Source organism: Mustela lutreola, chromosome 5 (genome assembly GCF_030435805.1).
Source record: "Mustela lutreola isolate mMusLut2 chromosome 5, mMusLut2.pri, whole genome shotgun sequence".
NCBI classification, from domain to species: Eukaryota; Metazoa; Chordata; class Mammalia; order Carnivora; family Mustelidae; genus Mustela; species Mustela lutreola.
Genome location: NC_081294.1, coordinates 136,489,960 through 136,504,102, shown reverse-complemented (window position 1 = coordinate 136,504,102; position 14,143 = coordinate 136,489,960). Strand labels below are relative to the sequence as shown.

Genomic DNA, 14,143 nt, shown 5'->3' with positions numbered 1-14,143 from the left:
CAGAAGATTTTAAATCCTATTTTCGCTCTCAAGTTTTGTGACAAGCCATCAGCCTATTGAAAAAAAGACCTTTTTCAAGTCTCTCTGGCAAGTTAATTTTGGAAAATACCTTGCCTTAAAGATACAACACTTGCCCTGAGTTGATAGTTTCATGAATGTCAGTTCATGAACCTATTAAGAATTTCTCTTTTATCCCTTTCCAGTGTCTGTGCACTAATCATCTCGACCTTCTACATGAGATACAGAATTAATACTCTGGAGGAGAGGCTGGGGTCACTAACCTCCATCGTGGACACTCATCATCAGGAGTAAGACGATTCCCTCCCGTGCTATCATCTGCTTGCTCCTGAGACTAGTCTAATGTTGGGTGCTTACCATCCTTCTTAGCAAATGTGAACTGAGGTTACATTCCATAGGAGACATTTTGTTAAGTGCATCCAGGGGGGATAAAGGGGTGGGTGGGAGGGTCCTAGAAATGAATGCCTGGATTCTGAACTGTTCTTGCTAGAGTGTTGCCATATTATCAAGAAACATGCCTGATTTTACATTATCTTGTTCTGGTAGCCCAAGACTCAGCTGTGACCTTGGCCCACTTAGTAAAATATACCAGTTTATCTTACTAAAATGGCAGTGAGTGAAGACACTAATAGGAAAGAAGCAATTCAAATAGCTCAGCTCATTTATCACATATTAACTCTTTACATTAACTCATATATTCACAAAATTCTTGAGTACTTTTAAGATCTCTGTGACTAGTATTAGCTGAATACATCTGTGAAGATTTTCTATCTCACCCACTCAGAGCTCATTCCTTCAAATCCATATACATAAGGATTTTGATCCATTACCAAAAAGTGAAGTAAATTACTCCATGTTAGAAAGCATATTTGTAACACAAGTTAGTTTGTTTGTTTGTTTCTTTCTTTCTTTCTTTCTTTTTTAAACTGTTGGGTTTTTCTTTTTTAGTTTAAGTAATCTCTACACCCAACATCGGGCTCAAACTCATGACCCAGAAATCAAGAGTCACGAGCTCTTCTGAGCCAGCCAGTGCCCAACTCAATTTCTACAAGTAGTGATACTCATTTACAGAGCTTATACCACCTGCTAGAGACTCTATTAAAATAGATAACATGCGGGGTGCTTGGGTGGCATAGTTGGTTAAGCAGCTGCCCTCAGCTCAGGTCATGATTCCAGGGTACTGAGATCAAGTCCCACATCAGGTTCCCTGCTCAGCAGAGAGCCTGCTACTCTCTCTCCCTCTGCCTGTCACTCTGCTTACTTGTGCTCTTGCTCTGTCAAATAAATAAATAAAATCTTAAAAAAACAAAACAAAACAAACAACAACAACAACAAAAATTACATATATATATATATGTGCAATTCTCTCTAATTTTATGTTCACCATAACTTTTTAAAAAGATTTTATTTATTTATTTGACAGACAGCACCATAGCCTTTTAAGACAACTTTTATTCCCATTTTACAGATGAGGAAAACGAAGACCCAGAGAAATAATTTACTGTCATACAGTTTATAATAAAATCAGGTCTCAGATGCAAGTCAGTATGACTACACGGAGGACAGGCTTTCCCATCTACCAGTGGCTTGGTTGTGAGGAACAGCCTAGGAACTGGATTAGGCTGTAGAGAGTGTGCTTCAGAATCATCTGATGGCTTGTTAAAACAGACTGCAGGGCCCCTCCCCAGAGTTTCTGATGCACTAGAATGGAGGGCCCAAGAATTTGCATTTCTGTCAAGTTCCTAGGTGATGCTGATGGTGCTGGCATGGGTCTGTACTTGGAGAATTACTAGATAATGCCATTCTAGGGCCTCTTTATGCTCAAATAATGACCTAAAGTCTCGTTCTGTGGCTTACATGTCTGCTGGCATACAGGTTCTTTCTGAACCATAACATATACTTTTGAGCCAATATAGTGGAAACATAAAGAACAGTCTAGAATAGATTTATACCCTGCCCTTACTTTCTCCCTTCTTGTTCAATATGCTAACATACTTAGGCCAGAGTAATATCGTGTGCCCTCCTAGTTCACTATCATATACAGGATTGGTTTTTTGTTTTTGTTTTTGTTTTCTTTAAAAGAGAGAGATCACAAATAGGCAGAGAAGCAGGCAGGGCCGGGCGGGGGGGGGGGGGGAGCAGGCTCCCTGCTGTGCAGAGAGCCTGATGTGGGGCTCAATCCCAGGACCCTGAGATCACAACCCAAGCCAAAGGCAGAGGCTTAACCCACTGAGCCACCCAGGCGCCCGAGGGTTGTTTTTTTTTTTAACAAAAATGTACTTTATGTCTGATTTTATCATTTTGTTAACTTGGTGATGATGAGGGGGAAACTCCCGCTAAAAAGAACAAAGGGAATATTCATTCCACTATTTACTCAACATGGGGCTTCTAGGTGGCTCAGTCATTAGGAGTCTGCCTTTTGCTCAGGTCATGAACCCAGGGTCCTGGAATTGAGCCCTACATTGGGCCCCCTGCTCAGTGGGGAATCTGCTAATCGCTCTCCCTCTGCCTGTCACTGTCCCTACTTGTGTGGGCTCTCTCTCAAATAAATAAAGATTTTGTATGTATTTATTTGATAGAGAAGGAGCACAAGAGTAGGAAGGGTCAGAGGGAGATGCAGACTCCCCTGAGCAAGGAGCCTAATGCAGGACTTGATCCAGGACCCGGGATCATGACGTAGGCCGAAGGCAGACACCTAACCAACTGAGCCAACCAGTTGCCCATAAATAAAATCTAAAAAAAAAAAAAAAAAAAACACGAAACAAGAAACAACCCAGGAAGAAGTAGTGTAAAGAATCTTCATTTAAAGGAAAAAATCACAAAGATTATGACATGGGACCAAGAACACCCATGATGGGAAGAATATGTTCATAAAGTGATTTATAAGACCTGAGCCTAATCTTCCTTTCACCAAGGTGATCCAGCCAGGCTGCCCCATAGTTGGATCCACACTTGTAAGTGGGTCGGTTAGTGGTCGCAGAATCCATTCCTTTTAGTGGCTTTGTCGGTGCATCAGTAGCCTGTATGCTCTCAAAATTTCATGTTGATCCATCAGTTCCATGGGTCTCCGTTCTCTCTAGACACTGACAGATTCCCATTCAGCTTCCTGTCTGGGATCTAAGATTTTGATGGTGCGGCTCAGGGATACAGAAAGCTGTTTGTTTTTAGTACTAGTATACAGAAAAACATCTAATTCCTTTCTTAATGTTTAGAGGGTCCTTAGTCATTCACCAAGTACCTGTGTTAAATAATTAGACCCATCACTGCCATCTAAAACCTTAATGGCTAAATAAATTACAGCCAAGAAATATGGAGAAGCTAGAGACCATGGTTCTTAACCTTAACATGAAAATCTGCTCAAAGGTGTTAGACCACTTCTCCAGGAAAATGTACACACAGCGCTCAATTTCCTACAGTTTCAGCTGGTATGGGACCCCACTGAGCCCTGGGGAAGAGCCCATGCTGTAAATACTTGAAACGGTACACAACGAATCCATGTTCCCTTGTAAGACAAGGCCAGCTCCATGGGCATGGCAAATCCCAAACTAGAAAAGTCTTGCACTTGAGCAGCAATTTGACTAAAACTCCTGTGTAAATAAATGGTCTCTCCTCCAAAAATAAGTCTGTGACTGAGAAGAGCAGTAATTCTCACTCATTTCTGGTCTGGTGGGGACAGCAAGGATATTCGAGGTGAACAAGAGGTCTAAGAAGCCATGTGCTGGAGCACTTTTTTTGGTTCGGAAGCCAAGGTACAACACGGCCACTTCCACAAAAACAGGTTAAGAGATGTCCAGCCTTTCCAATGTTAACAAGTGAAATGCTCACGCCTGACGACTGTAACCCAGTTTTCTATACAAATAAATTTTAAATGTGTTCATTCCACTTCCTTTGCCACCGCTGCACATAATCAATTTTCTCTTTGTTCTTACAGACAGACAGCACCATCCGGCCTGGGGTCACAAGTACAATTAAATGTGGAGGTCCTCTGCCAAGAGCTGACGGCTAACATAATGAAATTAGAAAAGGTGACTCACATATTTCCTGGGCTGGGGTGAGAGCCATGGTGTCTGCTGATGGCCAGACAGCACGGGTCACGCACACAAACACCGGCACGGGGTAGCAAGCAGCCTCCGTGAGCAGAGCCAGCCAGGGAATGTCATTGTAAATGGGAAAAAGAGTATTTTTTTTAATTCCACCCAGAAACAGATTTCAGTCTCACTCTCCGTGTGGGTACATCTTTGACTTTTCCTCCTTAGAAAGATTTCTCTCTACCACAAGGGCCCGATGGCCAGTGACCACTCAGTGGAAGGGACACAGCAGGAAGTGTCCTCACCACAGAGTGGGCCCCAGCCCCACCCAGGCCGATTGTTGCCATCCATGAAATACTGTGTTCAGTCTGTTGGAACCCCTGCCAGATGGATGTCACTGTTCTGTCTGGCAGACAAAGAGTCCCAAGTTTCCGAGTAACTCGCTCAAAGAGACACACAGAGAAAGTTGGCAGATCTGGAATGTGAACCAGGTCTGATTCCACTGTTGTGTTTGCTGCTCCTCACAGGCCAACCTGAGGCCTTGCCAGTAAACCTCTGATTTATCTAACAGTAGGGCAGTTTTTGAGCAGATCTGTCCTAAAACCTGTCATTCTTCGAAGCCAGGAGGAGGGCGTACAGGAAGATTGGCACAGGAGAACCGGCCCAGAATTAAACCTAACTAACATTTCTTCACCTCTCCTTCCGGTATGTCCCTCTCTTCCATCTGGTGGTTTGTTTCTGCCCTAAACCTTAAGGAACGGTTTCAGGTACAGGGGTTCCGTTTAGACTGTTACCACAAATGCCCAGCGTAGCTCTCCCTAACAGTGCAGTTATGTTTACCTGGTAAGAAATGTGAAATACAAATTAGCCAAATGATGTTGGTTTTGCTAAACTAAATGGTGGTTAGCACTCAGTTACTGAAGGATTGAGAGCCAAGGAGTTTCCAAAGTTCTGCTTGAAACTGAAGGATGACCTAGAATTCCTACTGAATCTATGGACAAACTTGGAAACTTTTCCTCTTCTTAATCCAAAATCATCCTAGAGAAAGTCGGTTGTAGCCACACAAAGAGTTTTCTTTTCTAAAATGTGAGTTGCTGAGAGTTGAAGAGATGTTTTTTATAAGTGCCCCGCCATGCTTACAGACGTCAGGCTTCCACACTGGCCTGGAGAACAGGTTGGTCATCATTCTCCATCCAGTTGCTCACACTGGTACGCAAGGGCATTTTGGGGCTAGAAGCACCCAAATTCCTGCCCGTCCCCTTTTGCACTCCCTCCCACTCTGGTGCCAGACCCAGCTAGGGCACCCCACGCTGTAATGAGGGACAGAACCTGTCCACAGGGGGCAGACATACATAGCTGTGTCTCCTGCCTTCCGCCTCAGCTTCTTCTAGAGCCCAGCTCCTCGGCTCGGAGGCCTGCACTCCCACCAGAAACCTAGGTCCCGAAGCAGCAGTAGTAAAATAAGTGGAGTTAGGCCCCCGTGCTGTGTGGAAGTTCTAAAAGTTGTAAGTTGCCCACACAGCTCAAAGGACTCTGGGCATGAACAATCCTGCTCTGGCTCACAGGTCCGCCCCGCTCTGCAGAGGCTGTCTGCAGCGGGGGGCGCAGACTCGAGGTGCACTCACGGCTGCCCCCCCCCCCAGCTTTTACTTCCAGGTTTCTGTCTTTGGAGGTGTGTTTTAGATATTTTGATTATCAGGGACTTTATGTCCTTTCTTTTTCTTCCTTCGTACACCTGCTTTTCTGTTTACCTCCGGTCCTGTGGAGTACGTAGGAAAGCCAGGGCAGAGTAACAGGGTGGGGACAAAGGCAATGCCTTTTACAGGTCATGAGATAAATAAGTAAACTTATTGTCTGAGAGCCGCAAATGACATTCATGGCGGAGCAGAAGCAGCAGACCTCTGTTTTCACCCTTCATCTGCCACTGAGTATGTGGCTGATCTCCCAGTTCGTGTGTGAAACCTGTGTGTGGTGGCGGAGGGCACTGAGGGGAGCACCTGTGAAGTTCCCGGCACAGACGTCCTAGATACTTTGCTCCTCACCAACCCTGGGTGCCTGCAGGACATCACAGACTGGTCTATAGAAATAGATAGGGGCTCAGGGGGTTAAAGCCTCTGCCTTTGGCTCGGGTTATGATCTCAGGGTCCTGGGATCGAGCCCCGTGTTAGGCTTTCTCCTCGGCAGGGAGCCTGCTTCCCCCACCTTCCTCTCTGCCTGCTTGTGATCTCTGTCAAATAAATAAATAAAATTTAAAAAAAAAAAAAAAAAAAAGGAAGTAGATACTACCTGGGGCACCTGGGTGGCTCAGTCAGTGGAGCATCTGACTCTTGTTTTCAGCTCAGGTCATGATCTCCAGGTGGCTCGATGGAGCCCCATATCCGGCTCAGTGGGGAGTCTGCTGGAGTTTCTCTCTCCCTCTCCCACCTTGTGCTTGTACTCGCTCTCTCAAAAAAAAAAAAAAAAAGAATTTGTATATATATATAAATACACACACACACATATGTATATACATACATATATATTCATTTTATACACACACAAACACGTGTGTGTGTGTATCTTTTCTTTCATGGGGTTCCCCACTCCCATCACCATACTGCTTGTTGAGAATTCCTTGCTTAGAATTCCTGAAAGTTCACTTACTCAGCAAATATCTACTGAGCACATTTCTAATGCCCAACACTGTCCTGTGGTCTCAAGATCCAAAGATATGTCACGGACCTGGGCCTGTGAAACTCAGTCTTCTGGGAAATGGGTAATATCTCGTAGGAGTGTTCAACTTTGATGGTTTGAGTCAGACACCACAGGACACACATGCTCCATAAGGCTCAGTTTCCCATTATCTGTATTTAGGTCACACATGGTGCTGTGAAGGCTTTTTGTTCTTTTCCTTCCATCTGATTTCTTTTGGTCTCTCCTAACATTTGCATCTTTGTGCCACTCTTCGTTTTTAGCCCCCCCTCCCTTTATTTTTCATCTTAAAGTGGATTATCAACAGAGTTTATTTCCATTAAGCAGCATTTGCCTGATCTCAACTTAATGTGGGAGCCGCTTTTTATTCAACGTAGAATAGATGAATCTCAGACATTATCCAGATCGTGGCAAATGGGCTCTTGGTAGAAGCCATTCTATTTAGGAACAGGAACTTCTCTCTTGTTATTTCCAGATACAAAACAACCTCCAGAAGCTGCTTGAGAATGGTGACTGACAGACCGGGTCAATCGTTCAGGCCGACATGATACCTCGCTCGCGCATCCCTTTGGAGAAGGTGCTCCCCGAGGCATTCTGGTGGAGCGCTCCCTGCTGGCCAGAGGAGCGGGCTGACCAGCATCCCCAGCCATGTTTGCACTTGGAGGTCTCCAGCTCAGGAAGGGGGGGAGGGGGAATAATTCTGGTTCCTGTGCAATAAACATTGACCCTGTCTCTCTGAGGAAGTTTTCAGTGCTGCTGCCCGAACAAAACAGACCCAGGTCTGGAGGTCTCTGGAAGGGCCTGGTGGACACTCTCGGGTGATTATGGTGCCACGGTTCTCGTGACTGTATCATCAAACACACTCCACTCCGTGCCTTTTTAGTCCTTTCTGTGCTCCTTTTCTCTCCTTTACACCACTCTGAACCAGCGTTCCAACGAAGGGAGAGATCATGTGCCAAAAACCTGATATGGTCCTTTCAAGAATGAGCCCTGGTTCTCCAAAACAGACTTGCCTCAAAGAACACCAGCATTTTTTTTTTTCTTTTCCGCCCTTCTGCTGTTCTGTTCTGCTTTAAATCACCCTGCGTACCTTCTCAATTCAGTACGGACAAGAATATCACAAAGCAGATTAGAAGTACCCCGTTTATGTTGTGCTTTGTTCCTGTAACTAATACTTAATTGGACTGATCGTCACCCGGCCCAGATCAAGAATCTATGACCACATGCAACTGAAGTACTAAATTAAACTTACTCAAAACCAAAACTAATCTTTAAACCAAAAAGTACAATATGATTTGATACTGGATGAAAAACCCTGAATTTTTAAGTTTATAGGTGGATGATGTTAGTTTTGAAACAGGCTGCCTGCATGGAATGCTGAAACCCCTCCCAGCATGACAAATGAATGCTTCTCTCTTGCTGACCAGAAGAAGTGACTGGCGGTTTCCTAACTTCTATTTACCATATGGGTTGGCTGGTTTTTATTAATTATTTAGGTACCATAAGATCTGTAATATAAATGATACTCTGTTTCTATTGGCAATGCATTTTATAATCATTTCTATGAAATGTACTTTGTTTAATCAGATAAGCTAATAAATGAATTGGTTACATCATTTATATTTGTTAGCCTGTTGGACAAGAACTGTGCCTGGTGCACCACCCCACACCCCCGGCTTTTAATAAATACTCATTGGCTAAAATGCCCTGCTAACACTGTGTTCTGTCCGTTTGTAAACTCATTTAACTAAGACAACGTGGCCTTTTTAACTGCTTCTCCCCTCCTCTCTACTATTTCCCACTCACCCATACTTCTCTCTTCCCAAGTATCCATTTCAAAACTTCAAAATAATTTTAAATTCTGGGGTGGCAATGATACAGGGGAAAGAAAATGAACTTTTAAATCATAAAAATAATGCTTTATTCTTGGGTTCATGCTTTATAAGTTGTGTGACCTGGAGATCTTTGTCCTTTCCCCCCGTTTTATGTATGTGACTAAAAGTACCAACAAAAAGTATCACTGAGAGGATCAAATATGATCTCTCTAGAGCCCATCAGTGTCATGCCAATAGTATACTCTCATAACAAGGGCCATATTCATTCTTTTTCAAAATGTTCTCATGTCTGACATTCCAGTTTCATAAAAGTTCTAAGTCAGTATAGTCCAAACCCATTAGAAATTCAAGAATGGGTAAACTACCTACACCTATACAGAGAAATTGTACAACCTATGAAAAGCTTTGTATGCCCAATGTATTATATTAAATACCCAATGTATTGAAAGGTTTAAATTTCACAGTAAAGAAAACAAAACTAAAAGGCAACCTTCAGAATAGGAGAAGGTATTTGCAAATAACACATCCAATAAAGAATTAGTACCTAAAAAATATAAAGAACTTACACCCCCCCAAAAGAAGACATCCAGATAGTAAACAGACACATGAAAAGATGTTCAGCATCACTGACCGTCAGGGAAATGCAAAGAAAAGTACAATGATCCATCACCTCACAACTGTCAGAATAGCTAAAATAAAAAGCACAAGACACAACAGGTGTTGGTGAGAATGTGGAGGAAAAAGAACCCTTGTGCACTGTTGGTGGGAATGCAAACTGGTGCAGTCACTCTGGAAAACAGTATGGCGCTTCCTCAGAAAGTTAAAAATACAACTACCCTATGATTCGGGAATCACACTACTGCATATTTACCCACAGTGGATATAAAATGACTTATTTCAAAGGGATACATGCACTCCTGTTTATAGCAGCATTATTTACAATAGCCAAATTACGGCAGCAGCCCAAGTGCCCATTGAAAGATGAAGAAGTGATAGATACAGAGAGACAGTGATATGAGAGAATAATACGTATATATCACTGTGTGTATACATAACAATGGAATATTATTCAGCTATAAAGAGGAATGAAATCTTGCCATTTGCAATCACATGGATGGAGCTGGAGGGTGTTATGCTAAGTGAAATAAGTCTGTCAGAGAAAAACAAAACCACCTGATTTCACTCATATAAGGAATTTAAGAAATAGAAGAACAAAGGGAAAAAATAAAACAGAGACACCAAGAAAAAGACTCAACCCCCGAGAACAAACTGATGGCTACCGGAGGGGAGGTAGATGGGGGGGAATAGGTGACACAGGTGATGAGGATTAAAGAGTACACTTGCCAAAAAAAGGTCTGAATTTCAGGAATTAGTAATCTCTCTAGGAATTTATCCTGAAGCAATAGGCAGAGATCTAATCTAAGACTTATATGCAAGAATATTCTTTGAGAAATTATGACTGCAAAATACTACAGATTTTAAGCATTCAATAGCAGAACAATTAAATCATAGAACTATGGAGAACTGTCAAAGCATTGTCTAAGAATGGCATCAAATATACCATTAAAATGTGAGGCACAAAACTATATGGTATGATCATAATTTCTGAAGAAATTCCTATATATATGTGTATAGACATGTATACACATATCATATATATACATGTATGTATGTGTATAGACATATATATAGGAATTTCTTCAGAAATTATGATTTCTGACACTGACATTGCCTATCTTCTCTAAATTTGGTACAATGAGCAGTTACTACCTTTTTTTAATCAGAGAAGTTGATCAGAAACATTACATGGCTCTCAGCAGGGAAGGAGATCTTACTATTGTGCCCACCCCGCCCATAACACAGCCCCTAGTTCTGTACCACGAGCGCCTTCTTTAGTTGTCATTCCAACATGCACCACAGTTTTTTCCCAAAGAGAGAACACATCATTTTTAAATATAGTGACTATTTTTGCTCTGGGTATGCTGTTACTTGGTTTTTTGTTTTATTTTGTTTTACTTTTGTTTTTTCTTTTTCATTAATAGCTCCTAAATCTAAATCTGGTACAGATGGGTCTGAATGATATCCATATGCCAGTCCAATATGCAGGTCATATGCCTACTTATTATCCAAGGAAGCATGGGGGAGTAAGCATCTGGGATTTTTCAGCCTCTACCACCGAGATTAAAAATGTAGGGAATTCTATGGGGTGCCTGGGTGGCTCAGTGGGTTAAGGCCTTTGCCTTCGGTTCAGGTCATGATCCTAGGGTCCTGGGATCGAGCCCCATGTCGGGCTCTCCACTTGGCACGGAGGCTGCTTCCTCCTTTCTCTCTGCCTGTCTCTCTGCCTACTTGTGATCTCTGTCAAATAAATAAAAATCTTTGAAAAACAATTTAGAGAATTCTTTTTTTTTTTAAAGATTTTATTTATTTATTTGACAGAGAGAGATCACAAGTAGACAGAGAGGGAGGCAGAGAGAGAGGAAGGGAAGCAGGCTCCCTGCTGAGCAGAGAGCCCGATGCAGGACTCAATCCCAGGGGCCGATTCGGGACTCAATCCCAGGACCCCGAGATCATGACCTGAGCTGAAGGCAGCGGCTTAACCCACTGAGCCACTCAGGCGCCCTTTAGGGAATTCTAAAGTAGAAAAGAGTTCCAGACGTTGAGCCGTCCCAATAACAGCAAATGTCCAGCATATACCTTACGTTTTAAAACTTCAGCATTACCTTTCAGAAAAAACAACAACTTAAAAAGAGATTAACTGGTTGTATTTCTACTTCTGTGCATCCTAATATATATTTCATCATAAATGATGAAATATGTACTATTTGGATGAGCAGAAACCAGCAACTTCACATAAACTAAAAATGCAATTATTATTGATCTCTCAAGCTTTGTGAATATTTAAGATACTTTCCTACATAGACTCCACAACACTCCAAGACATTTCCCAGGTATTCATTTATGCAATTCTTTGAAAACATCACAGACGTATTTTCCTTTAAGATTTTATTTTTAGGGGTGCCTGGGTGGCTCTGTGTATTAGAGCCTCTGCCTTCGGCTCGGGTCATGATCCCGGGGTCCCAGAATCGAGCCCCGCATCGGGCTCTCTGCTCAACGGAGAGCCTGCTTTCCCCGCTCTCTCTGCCTGCCTCTCTGCCTATTTGTGATCTCCGTCTGTCAAATAAATAAAATCTTTAAAAAAAAAAAAAAAAAGGATTTTATTTTTTATTTTAAATAATCTACACCCAAAGTGGGGCTTAGACTCACAACCCTGAGATCAAGAGTTCCACGCTCCTCGGCCTAAGCCAGCCAGGCACATTTGTTTTTTTGTCTTCCACAACTCATCCTAATTCATAAATTCATGGCATCAGACTGAAAATTTTCCCACTTAAGTGTAAATTTTCTCTTTCATGGTTTTGTTTTATGTGTCTTAATAGTGAAATTCAAGTGATGCTCTCCTTGTTTGTTTCTGGTGACCTGAAGGTCAGGGACACTAACAGATTATAGATAGCTCAGGTGATTTTACTCTCAAGTATTATTTTTTTTAAGATTTTATTTTTAGGGGGTGCCTGGGTGGCTCAGTTGGTTAAATGACTGCCTTCAGCTCAGGTCATGATCCTGGAGTCCTGGGATCGAGTCCCGCATCAGGCTCCCACCTCCACAGGGAGTCTGCTTCTTCCTCTAACCTTCTCCTCTCTCATGCTCTCTCTCACTGTCTCTCTCTGTCTCTCAAATAATAAATAAAATATTTTTAAAAAAGATTTTATTTTTAGGTAAAAATACACCCATAGTGGGGCTTGAACTCACAACCCTAAGATCAAGAGTTGCATGCTCCACTGACTGAGCCAGTGAGGCACCCCTCAAGCATTTTTTTAAGTCAAAATTCTACACTCTGGTAATAGTTATGCTATCATTTGGGATTCATAGCCTGATCGTCTCACAAAGGAGCCCAGTGGTATAATGTTCTTTTTACGTGCCTCTTTTAAAACTATCCCTGCAAATAATGTTAATATTAGCAGTTTTTAACTAAACTAAAAAATTAGGGACATTAAATGAAGCATCTCTGACCACTGAGTTTCTACCATCCTTTGTGTGTTCCAAATGCTAAGCCTTACCAAAGCAATCTGTAGATGTAATGCAATCCCCATCAAAATTCCAATGCCATTTTTCATAGAAATAGAACAGCATGGAACCGCATGCAAATAACATTTGCATGGAATCACAAAAAAAATAGCCAAAGCATCCTGAGAAAGAACAAAGATGGAAGCATCATGCTCCCTGATTTCAAACTGTATTATCAAACTATAGTAATCAACACAGTATGCTATTGGGATAAAAACAGACATATGGATGAATGGAAAAGAGTAGAGTCCAGAAATAAACCCATGCATATATGGCCAGTAATTTATGACAAAGGAGCCAAAAATTTATCATGAAAAAACAAGTGTTTTCAATAAAGTATTAGAAAAACAGGACAGCCACATGCAAAAGAATGGAAATGGACCTCTTACTCTGTACACAAAATTCAACTCAAAATTGATTAAAGACTTGAACATAGAACCTGAAACCATAAAATTTCTAGAAGAAAACATGGGCGGTGTGCTTCTTGGCACTGGTCGTGGCAATGACTTTTAAGATCTGACATCAGAAACAAATACCATAAAAGAAAAAAATAAACAAGTGGGACTCCATAACGAAAAAGCTTCTCCACAGCAAAGGAAACCATCAAGAAAATGAAAAGGCAACTTATTGAATAAGAGAAAATATTTGCAAATCATGTATCTGAGAAGGGAATAACATTTAATACATAAACTCACACAACTGAATAGCAAAACAAACAACGTGATTAAAAGATGGGCTGAAGGACTGAACAGACATTTTTCTAAAGACATACAGATAACCAACAGATGTGTGAAAAGATTCTCAGTATCACTAACCATCAAGTAAATGTAAATCAGCATCACCGTGAGAGATCACCTTTACCTGTTAGAATGGCTATTATCAAAAGAACAAGACATGGTAAATGCTGGTTAGGACATGAAAAGTGGGAGCCCTCTTACACTGGTGATGACTATGTAAACTGGTGCAATCACTATAGAAAACATATGAAGGGTCCTCAAAAAATTAAACAGAGAGCTACCATAGGATCCAGTAACTCCACTGCTTTATATTTATCCAGTAAAACCTAAAAACACTAACTCAAAAATATACACATGCTCCTATGTAAATGGGACATTGTAGCATTAATCCTAACAGCCAAAATATGGAAACAAACTAGGTATATAGAACAGCCAAAATATGGAAACAAACTAGGTATATATTGAATGGATAAAGAAAATGCAGTGTATATATACAATGAAATATTATATGACATTAAATATCTATTATTCCATTAAATATGTGTATTATTCCATTAAAAAAAATGCAATCTTGGGAGTTCCACTCCAAGAAGGCACCCTGAACTCACCTTCACCGTGGATACACCAAATCTGTATCTGTTTGTATAGATCAGTTGCTCTTGAAGAACTAAGTGCTAACTCAGCAGCTTCCACACACCAAAACATGGAGAAA

The 14,143-nt window shown here is 41.5% G+C and overlaps 1 protein-coding gene across 13 annotated transcripts in view; it reads left to right on the top strand.

The window, feature by feature from the left end:
- GRAMD2B (GRAM domain containing 2B) overlaps window positions 1-8,451 on the top strand; it is a 112,502-nt gene extending 104,051 nt beyond the window's left edge. For 7 of the 13 annotated variants that reach the window (XM_059175718.1, XM_059175714.1, XM_059175722.1 and 4 more), the window contains 4 exons: window positions 204-308; window positions 3,950-4,043; window positions 4,671-4,751; window positions 7,213-8,451. In XM_059175718.1, the coding sequence (XP_059031701.1) occupies window positions 204-308; window positions 3,950-4,043; window positions 4,671-4,751; window positions 7,213-7,254 (322 nt within the window). In that variant the 3' untranslated portion in view covers window positions 7,255-8,451. Of the gene's footprint in view, window positions 1-203; window positions 309-1,437; window positions 2,774-3,949; window positions 4,044-4,666; window positions 4,752-7,212 lie in introns of those variants that run through there. The other 6 variants (XM_059175721.1, XM_059175726.1, XM_059175724.1 and 3 more) reach the window with 3 other exon arrangements.
- The last annotated feature ends 5,692 nt before the right edge of the window (window positions 8,452-14,143 follow it).